The sequence below is a fragment of the Cydia fagiglandana genome, chromosome 17, assembly GCF_963556715.1.
Source record: "Cydia fagiglandana chromosome 17, ilCydFagi1.1, whole genome shotgun sequence".
NCBI lineage: Eukaryota > Metazoa > Arthropoda > Insecta > Lepidoptera > Tortricidae > Cydia > Cydia fagiglandana.
The window spans coordinates 4,551,465-4,576,102 of NC_085948.1; the positions used below are offsets into that span (position 1 = coordinate 4,551,465).

The 24,638-nt window shown below is 35.5% G+C and overlaps 2 protein-coding genes across 2 annotated transcripts in view; both read left to right on the forward strand.

The window, feature by feature from the left end:
- The window catches only part of LOC134672867 (tudor and KH domain-containing protein homolog), a 126,098-nt gene that overhangs the window by 57,714 nt on the left and 43,746 nt on the right, over positions 1-24,638 (forward strand). The gene's annotated exons all lie outside the window — the stretch shown is intronic.
- On the forward strand, positions 3,831-22,812 carry LOC134672981 (uncharacterized). Its single transcript, XM_063530939.1, has 3 exons — positions 3,831-3,926; positions 15,363-15,609; positions 17,216-22,812. Exons 1-3 carry the CDS (start codon positions 3,924-3,926, stop codon positions 17,431-17,433), a joined length of 468 nt encoding a protein of 155 aa, XP_063387009.1. The 5' UTR covers positions 3,831-3,923; the 3' UTR covers positions 17,434-22,812.

The window sequence follows — 24,638 nt, forward strand, 5'->3', positions numbered from 1 at the left end:
TGTCGATTTGCGGAAAATGCCCAGCAAAACTAACTAACAGTAAGTTAACTAACAGTCGTCACCAAGCGGTGTGTTACCAGGGGTTCACCATGCCCAATACATGCGTGCGGCTTATCCGGCAAGAAGAGTCGTGTAGCGATAAGCATTAAACCATAAGCGGAAATGCATTGGCCATCTCAACCGCTCTTGGCTTAGCGTCGCAACAATCATCCATCACGGATGCAGTGGCTATTGATTACCTATGAGGTATATTCTAGAAAAACATTCATACTGACTTTTTAATCAGATACAGCTACAGGTACCACCAGATACCTACCTGAATATTGTTGAGATGTAGGTAATGAAATATGTATATACTATAATACTACCAACAGAAATAATGAAGAAGATATACTCATACTGACAGCATAAGTAGTTTAATTTGATAAGTAGGTAGGCATGTAATAAACAAGCCAAGTATTGCAACGTGTTTTGACGTAAGTAATACAGTTTATCTCAGTCGGAAACGCGATACGCCGCGACATATAGCCTATCCCAACTTTCACGTACGTGGTATTCGTGGTTTGGCACTAGGGTTGCCAGATGGTCGGGATTTGGCGGGATTCTCCCGATTTTTAGTATAGGTTCCCGATTCCCGTCAAGTGAAAAGTGTCCCGTAAAACAGCTTCACGTTATAAAATAACAATTTCTAGTTGCGAACTGTCGTCGAGCGAGCGAGCGACCTGCGTCCAGCAGCTGATGTATCTAGTGCCAATAATGTAAAATATCGTTGTATTTAATAGGTAGATACAATTACTTTAGTTGGAATGTTTTTTTCCCGACTTAAGTCCCAAAATCCCGAAAAATTTATATTTTTTCCCGATAATAGCGCCTTTTCATCTGGCAACCCTATTTGGCACACACTGCTTCGAAAGGGTGAGTTTTGAGGAAACCATAAGGTGCCTTACGACTTTTAAGTAGGTATGTACTGTGTAGCGATGGTAATACTTGATTCTTATTTATATTGGATCGGAAAAGATTAAATGAGAATGAGTGTTAGAGTCGGCAACGCGTATGTTATACCTCTGGAGTTGTAGGCGTCCATAGACTACGGTGACTGTTTATCATCAGACGGACCGTTTGCTTGTTTGCTACCGAAGTAGTATAAAAAAATGGCCAGAAGAATGCACTTTTTAGGAACTAACTTGGACCACTGAGTGCTGAATCGATGGCTCTATTTTCGTTACGAATTTATTTATTTAAATTTAAGATAAATTATAACTACAGAAAGTCTAAGCCGTAATAATATAAAACAGAGTAAGTACTACTAGGTTGGAGTGAAGGGGGAAGCCTTTGACCAGATACAACACAATAGCCTGGCAATAATAATACCTAAAATAGGTACTTACCTCTTAATTGTGGGTGGACGTCCTACGCTGCGCTTGCTAGTCCGTGGTCTCCTCTCGAGCACTTTTCGACCCCATCTTCTTTGCGTGCAATGTGGCCTGCCCATTGCCACTTCAGCTTGCTAATCCAGTGGGCTATGTCGGTGACTTTAGTTCGTCTACGGATCTCCTCATTTCTGCTTCGATCACGTAGAGAAACTCCGAGCATAGCCCTCTCCATAACTCGCCTCCTCCGCCTTGTTAAGGTCGCCGGAAGACGCTGGATGCGGGTCACTTCCAACCGGCACGTATGGAGGTCCAAGGGGGAGGCCTATGTTCAGCAGTGGACGTCTTATGGCTGAGATGATGATGAGGTACCTACTCCTACAACCTACAAGCTTACAAAATTTTTGTGCGGGCCGAGCTTATAATATAACGCGAGCTTCCCACATTGGTTTATACCTCTAGGTATGGCGAAAAATTTAAACAATCAACTGTGTAAGTTGAGTTATCTAGTTATAATATAAGTGATAGTGATTATTTTAATCTCATGATCAAATTACTCACATATTTTATATCTGCAATCCAGCTGCAATCGTTTCTACAATTTCTCCTTATCTCTTATGCTTAGTAGAAAATATTGTGAAAGACGCTTAGTATTCGTCATGCGTGCACTATATCGTCGGCTACGCCACCTAAGGAGCCCTATCTGCAGCGGAAAAGGTAGCTAATAAAATGATGCAATGCGAGATACGAGTTTAACGAAGTACTTTCTATGGCGTCTCTAGTCGGTAGTTCTAATTATTCTAGGCTAACGCAGTTGACGCTTCAAGTACATATGATAATCTTCAGTTCTTTGAGTGGAAGGTCTGAATGTCCACCACCAACATCGAATAAATCGTTTGTCGGCCTCTCTCTCGCTTGAAGAGCGATGGAGATAACGATTTTCGATTTTGGCGGTGCTAGCTAACGCCCAGTGCGAGTACCTACAATATTAATAAAATTATATGTACCTAATATTAATTAAAAGAAAAAGATATCATGGAAAACACACACATGAAGAATATCACTACACCTTATAAAACAAAGTCCCCCGCAGCGTCTGTCTGTTTGTGTATTTGTATGTTGGCGATAAAATCAAAAACTATTGAACGGTTCACCTATATCAATAGAGTAATTCTTGAGGAAGGTTTAGGCGTATAATTTGTTATTCCGTGCGAAGCCGGGCGGGTCGCTAGTCTGTATAAGATAAGTAGATAAAATGTAAACTTTTAAAACCCGCGCCATTCCAATAAATAAAACAAAATAACATCAACATATTGCAATATTTAATGGCGCATCAGCCAAAGTAGGTACTTCACGAAATTGTTCATTGTAATCTCATCATGATCAGCCGGTAATGCGTGAAGCAAAGATGACGAAAGCAAGCCATTAATTAATATATTGTGTGATAAAACATGCTCTACATAGCCGCTTGCAATGCACAATGTCGCGTGCACCGTTACCGAAATGTTTAGTAACCGACGATTGTCTACTTATATAGGCTCTACGGAGGTTGTACTAAAAGGAAAAACTTGTGAAATGTCCGGTTATATGGTGTCGGATGGTGACATAGAAATAGTATTACAAAAGAAATCAACCCCTTTGAGGAGGGCATAGTATTAAATAGAAGCGGGCATTAATAGTGTCGATAACATTGCAAATTTATCAAGAACATCACTTTTGACACTTCAATATCGTATCGCTGTGATGTCTTATAAGCATTTATGTGACTAAAGCCTCCTGTGCAGCTAGAGTACCCAGGTAACAGAGAAACTGCAAAATTGCAAATTCACCCAATAAGTATTTAACAAGGAACATATGCTATGTCTGTGACGCTAGGTCATAGGTCAGAAGCAGCCAAGTTGTCTTCCGAGTCGGATTCGACTTTTGACCTCCGAATACTCTCTGTGTCAAGCGAATCTAGGGGTCGGCGAAATAATAAAAAACGTATAAATTCATAGATGAGCAGTACAGTGATTTATAGAGACTATCACTGAAACGATTAGGGATTAGGGAGTAACGGATAGAGTAACGCTAACGATTTATTTAAATGAATAGCTACTTAAGTAGAGTTTTTCCGGTGAGTCGGTACTTACCTACAGAATCACGGAGCTGATAAGGTATTCAACTTAGATTTTGATATTTGCTAAAGAATCCTTAAATACCTGATTCGAGAATTGATTGAAATCGCGAAAGTTACATTGACTTGAGGTTACGAGCCTTGTGTTTTCTCATAACCAAACCGGATCCCCGGATATAATGGTCCCTGGCATATGGCAAGCGCCACCTCCGAGGACGTTGGCCCAGGCACCAGGGGGTGAAACGGGCGCCTTTGTTTACCTTTAAAGGCGCACCGTAAAAAAGTGGATCATGTTCGACCGGACCCAAGTAGAAAGTGAAACCGCTTTGTCGAAAGGTTGCTATAAAAATTGTAGCAGCTGCTAAAGCGAGCTCAGTCGAGGCGAGCGCGCCCTCAAGTGACGTAGTGCCAAGTTGTCAACATAGCGGTGGAAAACAATGGTCAGTTGCATTTCACTTTCGTTTGTTTTTTTTTCAGGTACGTGATGTAATCAAACCTTTTTGCCAATGTCGTTAGTTAACGTAAATTAATCGGTTTTCTTCCACGTAATGTTTAAAGTAGGTACCTACTTTGTTTCTTGTTTTGGATTTTTTTTAAGAATTTCTTGAGGTAATCGTATCATTTTATAGTGAAACAATATGATAAGAACTTGTTTTCATACTTTAATACATATAATTATTTTTTTACATTAAGTACAGGTACTATGTAGGTCTACATACATTAAATTACCTACCTACATTGGTACTTTTTGTATGTATTGATTTGTAAGTAGATCAGATACATAATGAACTCTTATTAAATGACTTAATTGCTACTAAATAATACAAAAATAAAAAATACAAAATAAATAAAAAGTACAAAAAAATATTAATTGCTACTAATCATAATAATCTATTAAACATACCACCTATAGATAGTGAATAATTAAAGTTGCATTGTTATAATGATGTACTTATTGCGAGTTAATTAGTTCGTTAGTAGAGCGTAAACACAAGGCCACCGAATTAGCTTTACACAACTAAACACTTGCAATACACCGGTCGACTAGAACCGTTTTCATAATCTTCATTAAAAGTTATGACGTTCATTCGGCATTGTCTGAGGTTGATGATGCATTTTGTTTTAATATTTCCTTAACTATACGGCCAAATTTAGAATACCGTGATAGTAAGAAGTAATAAAAACTAGCGACTACCTACAAAGTGAATCTGAGTTATCTTGTTATCTTTTTAGGGTTCCGTACCGAAAAGGTAAAACGGGACCCTATTACTAAGACTTCGCTGTCCGTCCGTCCGTCCGTCTGTCTGTCACCAGGCTGTATCTCACGAACCGTGATAGCTAGACAGTTGAAATTTTCACAGATGATGTATTTCTGTTGCCGCTATAACAACAAATACTAAAAACAGAATAAAATAAAGATTTAAATGGGGCTCCCATACAACAAACGTGATTTTTGACCAAAGTTAAGCAACGTCGGGCGTGGTCAGTACTTGGATGGGTGACCGTATCTTTTTGCATTTTTTTTTCCGTTTTTATTTTCATTGTACGAAAAACCTAGTACAAAAAATTATTAATCCTGAAGAAATGAAACTGCACGTAAGAGCGCTGCGTAAAGTTAAAAATGGCGGTGTTATCATCAGCACTGATACTAAGGACGACATAGAAAAATTGAAATTGACATTTAAAAACACATCCCCGAATCTCACCATCGATGAACCCTTCAAGCGCAGGCCCAGAGTTGTAATAATAGGCGTAGGTACCATCGGCTCTACGGGAACAAGAGGTCTACAGTTGTATATATGAACAGAATATAGCCGACAAGTTTCCAGACCTAACTCGGGAAAATTTCTTAGCGTCTATCAAATTAAGCCATAAGTCGGGTAAGAAAGATGCAGAGTCCTGTAACTACGTGATAGAAGTTCCAGCCTACATACGACGAGCTCTCATATCTCAGAACCGAGCTTTCATCAATTGGTCATCGTGTCCTGTCAGAGACTTCACAACTGTTACAAAGTGTTTCAAGTGCCATCTTTACGGCCATGCTGCCAAAACATGCAAGCAATCGGAGCCCACCTGTGGACATTGCAGTAATCTAGGGCACTCGGACAAGGATTGCCTATTTAAATCAGAATATCCCAAATGCGCATCATGTAGTCTCTTCAAAAAACGCAATGGCCATATAACTGGGGACCCTGACTGTCCCGTCAGGAAAATGGCCGAACGACGGTACATAAACTCGATTGATTATGGGGAGGACTAATAAGTACATGTTAAAAGATTACTTATCTGTTAATTTTAATTGTTTGTCTAAGTATACCTAATTAGTTGGTTTGTAGTTATTATCATTAGTAATCGACGTATAGATCGATAATGTTTTTTATACCTAAGTATTTAATGTTTGTATAAAACTGTCATCAATAAGTGCTTTATTTACCCATCAACCTTATGTTTAACTTGCCCTACTATAACCTGTAAACCTATCGAAATGCAATTCTTGCCTTGTAACTATTTTTAAGGTAAACTAATAACAACGTATTTAATAATAAAATAAACACGACTGACCTACTTTATAGACATTACAGACACTGACACAGCAATACTTGGTTACTAAGTGTAAGATAATTCAATACCTATTTTATGTCTCTATGTTCATGATTTTATTTTGTTTCATTGTTTATTGTTCTTTAAATTAGTATATTATCTCTTTGCCTGAGATACAGGATATTCCTAGTTCAGGCGCACGTAACAATGTACGTAAAATGTAAAAGTTTACGCATAATGCAACATTAGCAATAAGGTTTTCTCAATAAATTATTCTATTCTATTCTATTCTATTCTATTGTGGTACGGAACCTTACGTGCGCGAGTCCGACTCGCACTTGCCCGGTTTTTTCCTATTCTAAGTACCTATTTTAAATAACAAAATATGATTAAAAGGGAAACAGAATAAAGGTTACTGGTTGATGAAGCTCCGATAATAATAAATATTTAGCAGATCTCGGCATAAAAACAATGTTTTGGCCGAAGGCTCGGTTCGGTCCCGGTTTCGGTCGGACAGTAATTCACGGTGACCCTACAGGGTACAGTATACTGCACGGTGCACGTTCATATGTAAATCCCTATACTGTGTGAAAAATAAAACACCTGTAGGTATCTACTTCCATTTATATGTACGTATAATATTAACACTTTCAAAGAATAATAAAAAAAACTATTACTTCACTTTTGTAACTCTAGCTAGAGATCATTTGTAAGTCTTAGTTATTATCTTCATAATTAAAAAGGTACTAATCGATTGGATAATCAGTATTCAAGTAATTTATTAATGGTATGATTGATTTCTACTCAAGAACGTATCACTTCCAGATTACCAGGTCAAACAATAATTATATGAAACTTAATCAAAACAATCTGTCACAGACACAGCCATTCCAATTCCAATTGAAACACAATCAATTCAATAACAGGCGCAAAAACTCCAGCCTTGATTCCGTTCAAGTAATATCTTTTTACAACAGTCGGTTCCACAATCAACCTTGGTTTTCTCAAGATATTATTGTCGTTATTGGTTGCATTCTGGCCTTTCACTGGTCGGAAATGAGCGAAGGCGAGCAGGAACCGAGGGCGTAGGCTGAAACTTGCTCTTGGTTACAACCGGTTAATAAAACCTCCTTGTAGGGCAAGTACGGGCTTACTTTAGACCCTATAAGAAACGCATCACGGTTGAAATCGGCAAGGGTTTGGTAAATTTACAAGTTTCGCTTTCTGGGGAGTGCCAATCTGATATCAGTATCACAATAGACCAATTTAACAGTCTGGTCAATTCAATTTTATTACAAACATATTACTTGATATTACAGTAAAATCACTAAGTATAATCTATATATATAAATGCAAGTGTCCTGACTGACTGACTGACTGATTCATCAACGCAGAGCCGAAACTACAAAAGATAGAAAGTTGAAATTTGCACACTAGATTACATTTATAAAGTGTACAAGAGATAAGAAGCGATTTTGAGAAATTCAACCCCTAAGGGGGTTAAAAAGGGGATGAAAATTTGTATGGGGTTCAAGTTTTATTTTAAGCTAGGAATTTGAAACTTCGTAACAACATATATTATTAAAATACTAGAAAACTAATTTCAGCGTTTTTGAAATTTCATCCCCTAAGGTGGTGAAAAAGGGGTTGAACGTTTGTATGGATATCAATTTTTTTTTTGGACGCGGTACTTGAATCTTTGTATTTGGAGATATTATTAAAAGACAGGAAAAGTAATTTCAGCGTTTTGTAAAATTCATCCCCTAACTGGGTTAAAAAGGGGTTGAAAGTTTGAATCCACTATAAATGCTTTGAAACTTCTTAGAAAGGCGTAATAGCTGATTACAAAAAAAAAGTTATTTCAACGTTTTTGGAAATTCAACCCCTAAGGGGGTTAAAAAACGGATGAAAGTTCGTCTTGGGGTGCAAATTTTATTTTAAGCTAGGAACTTAAAACTTTGCAAACAGGTATTAAATTAAAATAGAAGAAAACTAATTTCAGCGTTTTTGAAAATTCATCCCCTAAGGTGGTGAAAAAGGGGTTGAAAGTTTGTATGGATATCAAAAAATTTTTCGAACGCGGGACTTGAATCTTTGTATTTGGGGATATTATTAAAAGACAAGAAAAGTAATTTCACGGTTTTGTAAAATTCATCCCCTAACAGAGTTAAAAACGGGTTGAAAGTTTGAATCCATTACAAATGCTTTGAAACTTCTTAGAAAGGCGTAATAGCTGATTACAAAAAAAGTTTTTTCAACGTTTTTGGAAATTCAACCTCTAAGGGGGTTAAAAAAGGGATGAAAGTTCGTCTTGGGGTGCAAATTTTATTTTAAGCTAGGAACTTAAAACTTTGCAAAAAGGTATTAAATTATAATAGAAGAAAACTAATTTCAGCGTTTTTGAAAATTCATCCCCTAAGGTGGTGCAAAAGGGGTTGACAGTTTGTATGGATATCAAACTTTTTTTCGAACGCGGGACTTGAATCTTTGTATTTGGGGATATTATTAAAAGACAAGAAAAGTAATTTCAGCGTTTTGCAAAATTCATCCCCTAACAGGGTTAAAAAGGGGTTGAAAGTTTGAATCCATTACAAATGCTTTGAAACTTCTTAGAAAGGCGTAATAGCTGAAAACAAAAAAAAAAGTAATTGTAACGTTTTTGGAAATTCTACCCCTAAGGGGGTTAAAAGGGGGATGAAAGTTCGTCTTGGGGTGCAAATTTTATTTTAAGCTAGGAACTTGAAACTTTGCAAAAAGGTATTAAATTAAATTACAAGAAAACTAATTTCAGCGTGTTTGAAAATTCATCCCCTAACGCAAAAGGAGTTGAAAGTTTGTATGAATATCAAAAAAAAAATTTCAAGCTTTCAAGCTAGGAACTTCAAACATGGTAAAAACGGCATTAACATTATTTTAAAAGTTTGTATTATAAAGTTTGCATCGATGAAAATTATAGGTACTCAAGATGTAAAATGTTCAAGATAAGAGTCCACGCGGACGAAGTCGCGGGCAACAGCTAGTACCAATATAAAACCTCACAGCACGAAAATCCTAGTCACGCTATTTTTTAAAGATTTAACCCGCTCAACTTTAGAAACTATAAAAGCTACTATCCTGATCACGGCACCAACTGAATTAAATGTTTAAGTGCTTAATTAAAAGATTGAGAAGCCGGCTAAGTATTAAATTTGAGCTTTATTTGATACCTTGTATGTACGAAGATTGCAAATACCTACGTAACTGATTAAGATACGACTCTTTCAAAATTACACCTCGATGTGAATGTGTTATGTTATGTTAATCCGGTAGATATGTTACAAAACCTAAGGTCAAGTTCTAGGTTTGCATACCTGCGGACCGTGCTTAGCTTTATATCAGTGTGTTTTATTTATCTCAATTTTAGGCTAAATTACTTATGAAAATTTTAAATTGCTTTAAATAATGAGTGTTACTAAATAAAAATCCCCTTTTTTGCGGGACCCTACGAGCTCTACCTAATCGTCCTTTTTTGGTTACAAATAGCCCCAAAACTCACACTAATTTAGAAATTAATGATTATCTAACAACTCGGGTACATTTTTTTATATATAATACTAGTAGGTATACAATTATCGACCCACTTTAAAATTTCCGTGAAAATCTACCTAAACAAATGTGTACAGCCTATCCGATTACGTTATCATTCCAATCAAAGTACCACATGTTACTTAAACCAAACCGCTTAGTTAATATCCCAACCACGAAATCGAATCTACATCTACTTTCTAAAAGCAAATATGTATTATCATTGTGTTGCTACAATTTCAAAAGTAACAGCAAACATGGCGGAGCGTTTTGGCGCCAAATCTGCCGTAATTGGCCGTGTGATCACATAACCAGAGTAACGTGACCTGTGAACAGGCTTAATAATTTAAGTAAAATAGCGAATCATAACCGTTTTAGGGTTCCAATTTTAATTAAATAGCCTTTTAAATAATAATCAATTAAAAAATGGTGGATACCTACACGTAAGTTTTTCTTTATCCCGATTAAAAATTTACCCTGTATGCTTAGTTTATTTATACTGTGCTGTAGGTAGCCAGGTATACTATAACTCTAACAAATGGATTTATAAAACGGCCTTCTAGGATATGGAAGGTATTTCATGTCTCTGTCAAACAAATACTATAAGTCTGTGCGGAAAGAGAAGAGTCGTGAGATGTAGGGGAGCCCATAAATTCTACGACTCTTCTCTTTCCGCACAGACCCTACATTTGTTAATCGCAGATCGAACTTTTACTGGTTTTAAAGCTTTGACACGCGTGTACTAAGTTTGGAATGACAACCACGTTACGTAACGTAATTTCGCTTTTAAAGAGACAGTTTGAAAGCAAAACGCGAGTGACTTGCAATTGAAAATATTCTTAACTCGTTTACGACCGGCCTAATAAGGTTAAACAGACAACTTATTTGCTATTGACGTACGAATTGAAAGTTGCTGAGGTAATAAGAAACCATTGCGGCCAATGACAGTACTTAGCACGTAATGTTACGTAGTAGTTTGTTCAATAAGGGACTAGGCCAAATTGTGTGTTAGATAGGTACGGCTACAGTTGGCACGATACGGAGTCGGAACGTTTGTTCAGATATTATTGAACATTTTGGTTGCTCCGATATATCTGGTGGCGACTATGTTCTATTCTATGTGTGTTTTTGTATTTTTTTTCGACATGTTTTTTTTTGTGGTTTTGCGAGTCCACGCGGCCATACCTGCCTAAAGGCTTCGCGACGTGACCCACAGATTGACAAACACCGATATATATAACTAACTAGATTAATCGACCATTGTGTGGCTTTACCTTGCAATCACTTAGTTGTGATAATAAGCAAGTACTTAAAATAGTTTCAGTTCTAAAACTGTGTTACTTATTCTATCTATACAAGAGAACACGGAGAGAAGGGCCGGTGTGATTGTACTTGCCTTCTTTAACTTAGTATCTAATACACTTTCTATAGGCATAATGCATCATTACGTGGGCGTTTATGGTAAACAGTGGCCGTTGCCTTTGTTTAAAATGTTTAAATGGCTGATGTACAAACAGCAACACTCCTGTGTACATCAGTCGACCTTATTACAAACGGCATAAGGTCCACCGATGTACAGTTAACCGTGTGGGCGATGCTACGATCTAAGTCTAAATATATAAGCCTTATTCCGTTGTCGTAAGGCGATACACGAGTTGGTATACTGTCGTACTCTGTACGGTGATTTTCTATAGTAGGCTCTCATTAGAACATCATCAGAAAGCTTTTATTCTATTGTGTCACATATGTAGGCGTATAATAACCAACTTTCGATGGTGATTTATTGGGAAACACAAAGGGCAATGTGGGCGGGACTTACGCCTACGAGAAATGACACTGTTCCAATCATAGCTTTCTGCCTTCAGGCCTCATACTACCTATGACCGTATATCGGGACATTAAATGCAAACAAACATAAAGATTACGTTAGGTACAATAACAAAATATATCCATTATTAATTGCCTCAATACTTACATGAAACAACAATAGATCATAAACATTAAAACTTAAACTCGGAGGTAAAAACAAACAATAGATTAGCCGTTAGTTATTAATACGTATTTTTAAATTAAAATTTTACGGTTCTGCTGCAATTAGCCTAGGAAACCTAGGATGAAACTAATATTATATACTGTAAAATGGGGTGAGTTGGGTGAAATTTGACTTTCAAAAAACCTCGATAAAATTTTATTTTTACATGTGAAAACTGAATGGTGTATATAATAAGTGGTTCAGACGTTTGTATTTTAGTTTGTATTTTATTTTGGGTAGTTCCATTTCATAACTTTGACGATAAAGAGGAAAACCCACCTCACCCCGTAGTGCCTCGTATTTGGGGTGAGGGTTTTTCATACAAAGGTGATTTTGGAAGATTGTTGGATCGATTTTTTTTTATTATGCGTATTACTATAGCCCCCATTTTAAATTGGAATACATTATTTTTGTAGCAGTCGCCTTAAAAACCCTTCTCACCCCCCTCTCAAACCTTCTCTCCCCATTCATAACCCACCTCTCCCCGCGAAACCTACTCACCCCGTTTTACGATACTTAAATAATTTTGGGTAAAACACAAATTTTTATTTATGATGTAGATATGACTTTAGCATGTTTAATAAATACACCTTGGCTATTTCTAGTTTGTGATTGGCAGAATAGAATAGAATAGAATAGAATAGAATAGAATAGAATAGAATAGAATGTTTTTATTCGTGACAAAACTTAATAGATAAAACAACAGGTAATACTACCACGGTCACGAAATGGTCCCGACTCAGCAGGTGCTAGCCTAAAGGCTAGCGCTGGTCTTCCGTCGGGGCCATGGACTATTACGTCTAAATTATAAAAGAACACATGTTTATAAAAAGCATATGTCAATGACAAACAGAAAGTCTCAGGCGATGTCCCCAGCAGTCTTTACAACATCACTTACACCCTCTAACTTACTTAGCAGTCAACGTCATTCGATTTTCAAATGAGCGATCAATGATTGGTGTCACAGACGCCGGCGCATAACGCAACGTTACTTGGCCACAGGCACGATCCAATTGCTTGGCATTGCGCAACGCCGGACTTCATACCTCGTGCCTCGTTGCGACGTAAGACGGTTGCAATGGTATTTAATGTTGCTTACCACGGCATTGCCTGGCGCCTAAAGGGCTTATTATACCTACCTTTTCGTCAGAAACTTTAGGGACGTATAAATATATGTGGTTTCTTATTTCGCTGTCCCTCTCAGCATTAAAGTTAGCGCAAAGTGTCCGACGAAATGGGAGATGGCATGAACCATTTAAGTTTTCACTGAGTAATCAGTACTTTTTCGAAATACTTAGTGAGTTACGCAGTATTCCTTTCTGATTGGTGTGAAGTTGCGGGGTCGAGACACACCCCGCCCCACCAATGTAGCAGGCAGCGACTTCTTATATCCAAGTCAGGTAGGGCCATAGGCGTATACGGTCTGAAATTAGAAACCGGAATCTCCATGGTTTATACTCTCGGCTCGGCGGTACCTAAAGATCTGACCTAATAACAAAATCGGGGGGCACGGCAGTGCCCCCGCCAAGTCGAGCGCGAAGCAAACACTGCCGTACCATATTTACTGGAACCATTTCGCCGCATTTTCAGGCCCCTATTTGAGAACCTCTGGATAAGACCAGAACGAAGAAATTTTGGTCATCCAGTAAGCTATAATCACATACTTAAAATCCAAAATTTCAAGTCATTTAGTTCCGAAGTTAAGCGAAAGCAAAGTTTCGCATTTATGAAACTCACTCATGATCATCAGAATAGAACTAGTATTTCCCATAAACTCAGAGAGCTGAAATTTGGTACAGAGTTAGGGTTTAATGGCCACATAAAGGGAAAACCTAAAAATATTGCAATATCAGTCACGTTTTAAAGATCTAAGAACTGCATAAGTAAGTTTGTAATCCCATATAAATATATGATATTACAAAGTTACTGTTGCAGTTCCTACAAAGAGTAGGTAAAGTAAAGTAAAGGTACTCTACGATGTACGATGTGAGTATGAATGAAGATATGTTTAGTTATGATATGTGTATACATAGTATGGGTATGAGTACCCGAAAAGAAGGACTGCCTACAAAAAGAGATGAGATCCCATCAAAAACATTACATGTAAAAAGGTGCAAGTCTCGCAACGCTTTTACTACAAAAAAGTTTTGAGATGTAATGTGAAACCAAGTCGGTTATTTTAATTAGTGCCAGGGGGTGTTAAAACCGTATCAATAAGATATCTTTAATTTGTAATACGTATAATGACTTGGCCATCGCACGGCTGCATAATGACAAAAGGATCATCGTCACCTATTAAAAATAATTCTAATTGAACACAACGCTAGCGCTAATTGCAGTTTGAGCATTACACATATTTACGAGTACGGTACGAGTAAAGCATTATGTGCGATTGCCAAGTCATTATATGATGATTAGTGACGGATTACTGATTATTATTTAATTATTAGATTTAATGAATGGGCAATACGAAAAACTGTTGCTACTGTACAAGAATCAGAACCGGAAAAAAAGAAAAGAAAGATTTGTAATAATAAAAAAAACTACTCCTAAAAAGAAAAAAAATGTGTTAAATAAGAAAATCTAATAAAATAAATCAATTGGTGCAATGGTGTCACGGAGCACCTGGTTTTGTACCCTTGTGTACCCTTCAACGGCCAAGTCACACAACATTAACTATAATAATAAAGAAATCGCAGTAAGGAACCTTAGACTTGGCACGACTTTGTCTAGATTTCATTACTTTTTAGAGATAAACAAGCAGCTCCATCGAGACTTGGCTAGTTTTTTACAGAATGTTTTTGGTGGGATTACACACTTACAGAAAGGCCTCATCTGAGAATTTGTTACTCATAGATCCTACCTAGTTCGTGTTGATATCTAAAGGCGACTACAGTGTAAACATTAGACCGAAACACAAATACGAAACACAAACTAGATAATTATCAAAGTAATGCGTTCGGTGATTGGATCGGACAACCGCGAAATTGGATTAGGTAAGAGGTGTTCAGAAAGCTTGCTACCTACTACCTTTACCTCAGGCCTAGGATCAGCAAACGTAACATACGTATGTCACTAACTGACACCGCGTGTTAGTAAAGAGACGAGCACTAAAATATATCATAATGTGGTGTGCGATATTATGACTTCTTGTGCCATGTGCCTATGAAATATACTAATAATCATACACCTTGTGATGCTTTTGATTGAGCTAAAAATAGGTGTGATTAAAATTGCCTGATTTCCTTTATAAAAGTAAATTAGATTCAGATAATAGAGCATGTAATAAGGATACAGTAGGTAATTATTCAGAAAAATTAATTATTATTGCAGGTAGTGCTTACGATTACAGTCGGTTAAAAATTCATATCCTAATTAAACTGAGGAATTAAGTGTTTATATATTGCCATTTCCGTTTTTGTGCATGTGTTGTTCACACAAGTAGAACCTCTACTAAACGTCATAATGATAGGTACTTATATATTATTAACAAAATTATTTAAAAATGTGCATATCCTGCTTCATTAAGTAGGTATTCCTTTACTTTAAAATTTTGCTAAACTACCACCAGTTGCGTCTACCACATTAGTGTATGTTTATTTAATTACACAAACGGGTCTACCGCGATATAATTTCATTGTTTTTACCTTTAATTCCGACGTTTCAGCTGAGTTGCACCAGCTGTGTGTGTGTGTGTTATTAGTGTATGTTGTTATTAATTGTAATTATTTGTCCACAGCACGTCCTCCTGTTCCTGCCGCTCTTCGCAGCCTGCACGGCCATGCCTTCCTACATAGCAGTCCCGGCTGATCAGATCGCCTTCGTCGACTTGTCGGCGTTGCGCGTGCGACGGGTGCCAAGACAGACGCTCACCCCTCCCCCGCCACCCCCGCAGTTACAGCAGGCGCCGCTGTATAGAGAGTACGCCGCCCCGGTGCATGAATACGTCCAGCAAGAGGAATATCCAATTCAGTACCAACAGCAACGTGAGTAACAAGTTCAATATTCTACTGTGAAGGACTCAATACTCCCGATTTTCAAAGGCCTATCAGCAGACTCTTACAGATATCTAGAGAGATATCTGCAAGAAATATACAGAGGTATTTAATCGGTTGATACCTTGACATAGAGAAGCAGACGGCGATGACAGTATACAACACAATGGAATTCCTTCTAAGAATGAATGACACATGAATGGTGAGATATGTTAGGGAACAAATACTGAGGTACGAGTCCGGATAATGCCATTTATTTTATCAGCTTCAATTAGAATAGAATAGAATAGATTTATTCGTAAGCACAAACAATCGGAACAGTACATAGTATAAAAGAAAACACAAAATAAGATTAAAGTGCCACGAACTGGCCCCATCTCAGCATGTTGCTGGTGGCTTCCAGCGCTGATCTTCCGATGAGACCATCAAGTGAGAAGAATCACGGAAGGTAACAGACAAGAAGAAAAAAGACAGAAATAACATACAGTAAACAGTTGTTAAATAAGAAAAAAAGTTACACAGCAAGAGCAATTAGCTTTATTTAACACATAAAAAACAGCTGCATATATCAAGTGATTTGCAAAATTTCGGTTCCAAGATCATTATCAAATTGTGTCTATTGAAGGAATAGCCTAAAAGAACTATTAAGTAATATCGGCCTCTGTCAGTATTTCAAAAAGTTATAAAATATAATTGAGCGCGCACATTCGCACAATCAATTAGTTTTATTTTCCATGAAATATTAAGTGCCTACATAATTGTAGGTGGAATATTTGAGGCCAACCTTTCGCACAATGACATCATAACGCGGGTCATCGTGCCGCGCGGTTACCTCTAAATCCTATAATAAAAATTCACACCTTTTCATTGAAGTCTTTAATAACTGTAATTCAATCAAACGATAGCTATCAACTATTATGAGCAAAGGTCACGCACGGTCAATAACAATCAACTTTCCTCATTCGCAACAGCGCATAACTAAGCGAGACCAAATGTCAAAGTCAAAGAGAGCGAAATGAATTCATAATCTGCTCCGCCCGTCAAGATATCACCGCCACTTTCACTGCACAAAGGATTAGCTATAGCTTTCTAGAACACCGATATTGTAGTGTAATTAACCAGTTCCACACTAAATAGCTGCACTGACTTCATTATTACGTGAAACTTTTTTGACAAATGAACAAAAGGCGGACGAAAAACGTTCAGTTCGCTTTCTTCTATTGTTACCTTTGAGATAACATCGACACGCTGAGCGGGTTATGCAATAGTTTAACAATTGATGTATGCATGCAAATCACTTCGGTGTTTGCTAAGTGCGCTAAAATACTGTTTCCGCTGTAGCTTTTACATTTACAATTGCAGTATTTATCCAAACACTTAATGGCGTTTGTTGTTTATTATAATAAGAGTGTTCGAGTGTTTCGTAATTACATTGAAGTCTAATTTGACAAAGTACTTACTGCGACTAGTGCAATAATCAGTGCCAAGTCTTTGCCAAGTGCCCCATTATCAATACAAAATGAACCCACGCAGGGGTTTTTTGGCACTGAATGTGTTAAGTTACCAATCTTACCTCAGAACACTTTATCCATTTCAGCAATAGCACTAGCCCCAGAACCAGAGGCCCCTGCGAGAATAGTACAAATCCAAGCGCCCGCGCAGCGCGATGTGGCCAACGCGGCGTCGGCGCTGGCGGAGCGGCCGCCCGACTTCGGCGAGTACGTGGATTTCGGCGCGCACACAGGAGACAGCGGTGCCTTTGGCTGGTACGCCGACTACCCCGTCAATGGTCATGAGGATAGCTATAGGAAGTAGCGAGGTTATACGTACCCGGCTGCGAGATATTAGTGCAAAGTTATGCTCGTTTATTTTTTAAAGTTTGGCTCTCTATGGGATGACAGTCATCACATGCACTTTGGTTAGATGGAACTTGCACAGTATTATTTGTAGTCAATAAACTTATGACTAATGAAAACAGATCAGAAATGTGGTCATTGTAATGAACACACAATGATAAAGATGAGCCATTTGATAGCATTTATCATTTATTAATATCGAGGAGCTTACTCGCAGTCGGGTATTAAAGCCAAAGGCCCAACACTTGCCAATAGAATAATACCCTATTTATTGATTCTAATATTACGATATGAATCACTGTTTGAAGCATTGTCATCGTCGCTCCTTTGATCTGGGTATGTTATTTAATTAGTGGGAGTATTACCAAAGACAGTATTCGATCCAAGTGATATGTAGTTAGTAGAGCCGAATTACCGCACATTTGTTTCAAACGGTTAATTCCGCGTTGCACTTATTTTTATATTTAACGTTAGTTCCTCACTTAGGTTAAGTTTTTTGAAGAACACTGTGATACGTACCAAGTTAGAAACTTTTTTCTACTCTTCTGCTTTTGTTACTGTTCCTTTCTGCTCTTTTATTACAATCCTTTATTTTAAATTTATTTCGCTTCATACTTTAACGAAGTTACCATGTCCAAATATTGCATTTTTTTTTTAAATATTACTTATCGGTGTTAATGTTTATTCACTTAAAACAATATAGTCTAATTTCTAAATGTTATTTTTATTCACTGGTATAACTACTTTCTTTGTTATAAGACTATGTTGTTTATTTCTTATTAATTTATTGGACTTCATGTCTGTTTTTATTGTCACGCTTTAGACTTCTTTTAGTCGCTGCTATTTCTTCTTTTCACCTTATTTAGCTTAAGTAGCCACTTATAACTTGTTCTATTTAAAACTCATGCTTATTTTCTTTACTGTCATATTTTCCTTCTTGTTTATTAATTATTACACTCATCTTTCTTTATAATTGTCTTTCATTATTCACTCAAGCTTTATCATCTGCTTTCATTTCTTTTCTGCTACTATATCACTGCATTTTTTTTTACACTTTCCAACTACTTTTTTCTTTATTTTACACTTTTATTAGTTCGGCTATTCACCACCACTGTCATCATTTTACTAGATCGCTCTGCTTCAACTCTACATTTTCATTCACCCAAGAATCTGTCTTTTCTATCTTTACATTCACACTATTCATAACTTTAACGTATATGGTATTTTTTTACTATTTTTATGAATATTTGAGTTTAATAGGTGAACACAATTGTAAAATATTCTCTTGAATTTCACTTATATTTATTTTTTTGACTTATATATTTATCTATCTACCTTCATCTATCTTTATTTCTTTCTATAAAATGTCCCTTTTCTTACTTATTTTTTATGTTCATCTACTCCTTTACACCACAACTTTACAAGAAAAATAACCCTCAGCAAGGGTTATTACTTTTCTTTATTTCATAGTTATTTCTTGCAAAAGACTTAAACCTCGAATTCCTCGACTTCTTCTATACAGTTTCTATTTTCTTTCTTAACATTATCATTATCACACCATCTTCATTTTATAATTTAGCAGATATCTTAGTTATTTACTAAGACGAATATTTTTCAAAACCTCCTTTTGTCTGCCTACCTTTTGACATTGTCTTCTTGTTTTTCCTTTTTTAACTATTGTCCTCTGATCTCTACTACACTACTGTCTACTTTATTTCTTTTATCTTTAAAGTAATTTCTCCTTTCCTTTGCTCACACTGTTTAATCTTTATCATTGTCGTTCTTCTACTACTGCCCATTTTCTTTATTTCTTATATTTCTAAAGTCATTTCTGTTTTTTTTCCTTAGCTGATCCTTTTAATATACTTATCTTTATTATTTTCGTGTTTTGTGAGTTTTCTTGACACTTATTTTTATTATACTATAACCTCAGTTTCCTTCTCTTGTCTTCTTCCGCACATTTTTCTTTTCGTGCCTTTACTAGCTCCTGTCGTTTTCCAATATTTTTTCCCTGTGTCAGTCTTCCTGTCTTCCTTTTTTTGTCTATTACTATCTATTTTGCTTTTCTCGCACTTAATTTCTTTTTCATTTATTATCTTCCTTACTTTACTAAACGGTATTTTTCGAAATGTTACTTGTTATACGAAAACATTATGACAGTCGTATTTCGGATCCACATGTACATTATTATATAACAGATAAAACTTAATTTAACACCATGTGAATAAGTTTTGATATTGTTATGACAACGTGTACAATTGAATTATATAATTATATACTATTGTGGTATAAACTATGCAATATGGTGATTCAATTACAATATGTTAAGCGTAATTGTAACTATAGTCTTGTTCTATCTATTTTTATTTCATAAATTTCATTTTCATTCTTACTTACCACTTTAACTATTTTTTCTTTTAATTTTTAACTGTTTTCATTCTTATATCTGTTTATTGCTTTCTTCTCTATTTTTCGTTTCACTTTCAACTTGTTTTGCCTACCTTACATTTTTCCTATTCCTTCTATACTTTCTTATTCTTGTGATCTCTTACTTGTGTTTTTGTATCTATCTGGTGTACGACAATAATTTGAGTGTTGGATTTTAATTATCTCTCTTATTTTGACTGTGCCATTTTCTTCATATTTCTTTTCTGCATTATTATTATTACGCGTCTTAGAAATTGTTCAGTAACATTTATTTACAAGGTATCTACCTAGATACTTTACACTTCTATTCTCCATAGTGTCTTCTATTCATCTTCTTTTCTATATTTCTTTTTCCGTGATTTTTTTATTTGCTTTATAGACTATCAATCATTTTTTTCATTCTATATTTATTGTTGCCTTATTTCATTCTTACTCCTTGACATTGATCAACACAATAAAACCAAGCTATTTTTTATTTCCTTTCTTCAGGAGTTATCCGATTTTATTGTCAGTTAATGAAACCCTATGAACGTCTATCTACATATTTTCTAGTCTCGATTTATTTTCTACACTATCACTATTATTGTATCTTACTGTAGTATCTGTCCTTTCTTATAATAATATCATCAGCCTTATGCGCGATTACATTTATGCAGACATGTGTTTGTGTCGCATTTATTCTTGTTTACTCTTGTTTTCCTACTTTTCTTAAGTACTTCATTCTACCTGTTCGACTTTTCTTTTCTGTTATACTTAAAGTTATACAAGCCTTCATTCATTTACTTTTAACGTTTTCTCTGGATTAATCGTATTTTCCTATCAAATCTTGAACACTTATTTTAATTATTTTTCCTGTTTCACACTGTCCTTATAAGAACACTACTTTTTTATCTGTTTTTTTTGTCACTGATGGCTTGCTAATTGTACTCACCAGTGGGTATTAGTAACTGTACTTGAATAGTGTTCACTTATTCAACTATATATTTCTCTATCTGTTGCTCTCTGTCTCTCTTTATCTCTCTCTTTTAATTTCTCTTTTTCCTTTTGCTCTTCTTAGTTTCTTCTATCACACTCTGTGTATTAAATCTTTACCCATGAAATCTTGAATAATATAGACTTTCCTTCTTGGAAATTTTCCCATTTTCATACTCTTTATTTATCACGCTACCACACGTTTCAAAACCCTTTCATTCATTTCACTATTACATAAAACTATTTTCATATTTCCTATTCTACCTTGCTCACTCTTGCTTTGCCTTATTTTATGATACGATATCACTTCATTCCTTTCGCTCATTTCTTTATGTACATTGCACTTACTTCACATATGAATACTTGCATAGCAACTCTCCTTATTCACCATTTATTACATCACATTTGGCCTTCATTCATACATGTGCAAACGAATATAATATTATAAGCGGCTGCAGGTTTAGCCCGTTCTAGCACGTTACACTAAACTTTTTCCTCTCCTCGACTTTCACTACTTTTCTTACTATTATCATACTATAAGTAACTATCTTTGCTACTCTATAACTATAATGACAGTCATGACATACTTAAATTCTACTTCTCACTCTTAAATTCTTCATTTAAATTTCCTCCATTTCACCCTCTTGCCTAGAATATTAGTTTCCAATCAGAATATATTGTATATTTTCTTATATTTTTACTTGCCTATCTTTTTCCATTTACTATATCTTACCTTATTTCTAGCCTTTCTCTTACTGAATCTTGTCCTCTCCTCGACTACTTCGACTTTCCTTTTCTTAAACATTACTTTTACCATACATATTTGTGTTACTATTACTATCCTTGCTAAGTTATCACTATTATCATAGTGATGACGTACTTAAATTTTACTTTTCACTCTTAAATTCTTCATTTAAATTTCCTCTATTGCTCTTTCCTGCCTAGAATATTAGTTTCATAACGGACTATTCTTATATTATCTTCTACTTTACCTTGCCTATCAGCTACATTTACTATAATATATCTTACCTTACCTAGCCTGTTCTAGCACCTTATAGTTACTGAACCTTTTCCTCTCCTCGACTACTTCGACTTTCCTTTTCTTAAACATTACTATCTACTTCTCTTACTATTACTATCTTTGCTACTCTATCACTATCATAATAGAAATAGAAATGACGTACTTAAATTTTACTTTTCACTCTTAAATTTTTCATTTAAGTTTACTTCATTTATGCTTCACCTTGCCTAGAATATTACTTTTATATCGGACTATTTCTTATATTTTCTTCTTGTTTTACTATATCTTACTGATTCTATTTTTACTCTTCACTCTATTAAATTTTTCATTTAAGTTTCCTTCAATTATGCTTCTTCTTACTATATCTTACTGATTTTATTTTTACTATATCTTACTGATTTTATTTTTACGATAGCCCTCTTACCTTATTTCAATTTTATTTCTTTTCTTTAAGATATCACTGTTGTTTAAAATTTTACTATTTAATATATACCTACATATATAACTTGTAATCAAGTCCCTTTTCATGGTTTATTTTTTTTCATCTTGAATTCCTTCATGAGTCCAATCTTAATCTTTTCGCCTTTTTCTTTTCACCTCTTTACTTCTTTCTTTTCATTTCTTTATTCATTCTTGTTCTTACCAGCTTGGTACGCTTTAGAAAAGTCTGTCACTCAGTATTGTTATTTTTATGATGTTGTTATTTTTTATTAAAATTTGTTGTTGTTATATTTTTGTCCCTTTTTTCACAAGAACCTTATTCCTTGACTGATTCTAACCATATTATGTATGGAATGAAGAGGTAGATATAAGTATATACCATCAGTCACACCTATCATCATCGTGAAATGTAATTTGGTATTGCTAATAACACACAATTAATTAATACGCAATATTAATAAAACCGCACGCTCTGAAGTTTTGCATTTTATTTTCATACAGATAACATATATTTTCGTACAATGATATTTAAAATAGATTTCTTTTGATCTCGTTAACAGTACACGATTATAGAATAGGTACCTACTAACAAGTTTAGATCTACAGTAGGTGGCTATGTACTTACAGGTACACTCATACATATACTAACAGTTAAATCGTTAGAGCCGAAGAAATTTAAGCATCAGAACTGAAGGTAAAGTCGAGTTCATTCGAGAAATTGCTGATACACTGAAATACCAGTAGCAAGCTAGTTGCTGCTGTATTTGAAACGAATTATCTTATCATTTAAGTTTACCAAAACTACACTTGTTCAAGTAAACTAATTTGACAAACTGACCTTTTAGACGTAGGTATGTGTCAATTAGAACACCATAAGTACATACGGTTCAGGCCTTTACCCTTTAGGGCCTAAAGGGTAAAGGCCTGAACCGAATGTACTTATGGTGTTCTACCTCTTCGCGAGTAAAGGCCTAAACTTTAGCGAAGAGGCCCACCAATCATAGTGATATATAGTAATTAAGTTTTTCATTTTAATATCAATAATTAGGTATGTTAGCTATATTATTATTTTTTAAGTATTGTTCGTATTGTGTGGAATTAAAGGCTTTTTTATTTTATTTTTTATAAGTACATTCGATCAACTTAAACTTTTTTTTAAATAACCTCAGCAGTATTAAACCTACTCATGGTATTACAGTTGCAACAATTTCTTTACTCGACTGTACAAGGGAAACACACAACTCGGTCGTCGTGACTAAACCGCGACCTCACGCGTTACAAGAAATTCTATATTTTTTTATAAGGAAATTTGAACATTCTCAATCGCATTGACATATTGCCAAGTTGTTTGGCACAATTCGATGAACACTAGTTTTTTTTAACTTATCTGCTAGAACATTAAACATTAATACACTCAGGAAAAAAGTTGAATTTCTGTTCAATTGTTCATCATTATTTTTTTGGAAGCGAATACTTATCAAGCTTTTCTTACACTTCAGTTTTCTTCGGCTGTCCATATATAATTGTTACATATTTTACATTATTTAATATATTTGAATCTGCAAATAATAAGCACCTTAAGCAAAACACAACCATTACTTTGGTAAAATTGTATAAATACTATTTAAATATTCGAGTTGAGAGGCCCGAATTGCGTATTTAGTACCAGCTTATTAAAAATACGACTAATTATCTATAGTGCATTGAACACAAATAATACTGATTGTTAACATATAAATTAACTCTTAAGAAAATAAAACAGCTTAGATCGTAAGTTACATAGGGGCTATTGTTTCGATTACCACACTATCTCTTTCGCCCCGTTTAACAAAAATAAACGTAATAATGAGATTAACAATTAAACAATGACTAGAAAGTTTCCAAAACAACGCAATCTGTCTCAACATCTTCGCTATCAGACGTTGCAATATCGACCTAGTTCCCACACAATAGGAACTTTAACAAATAACGACACACGTGAAGTGAAGATGTACTCGTATTCTTAAAACCAACAGTTGGGTTTTACGGTAGGGTCAAGGAATTTAATTTCAGTACCATTTCGTACCGTGTCACAGTGACAATAGTATGAGGTCCCTAGCGATATAGTCAGACCGTAAAAAGTCTGCAGCGATTTTGATAGCCCACGTAGTGCAAGTGTCATTTTAAACGTCAAACTTCTACGAAATTATGACGTATACATAACACTTACACTTCGGGGGCTATCAAATCCGCTGCAGACTTTGTTTGGTGCGACTATATTTATATTGATTGTCACTTTGACAAGGTACTTACAAGCAGGCGTG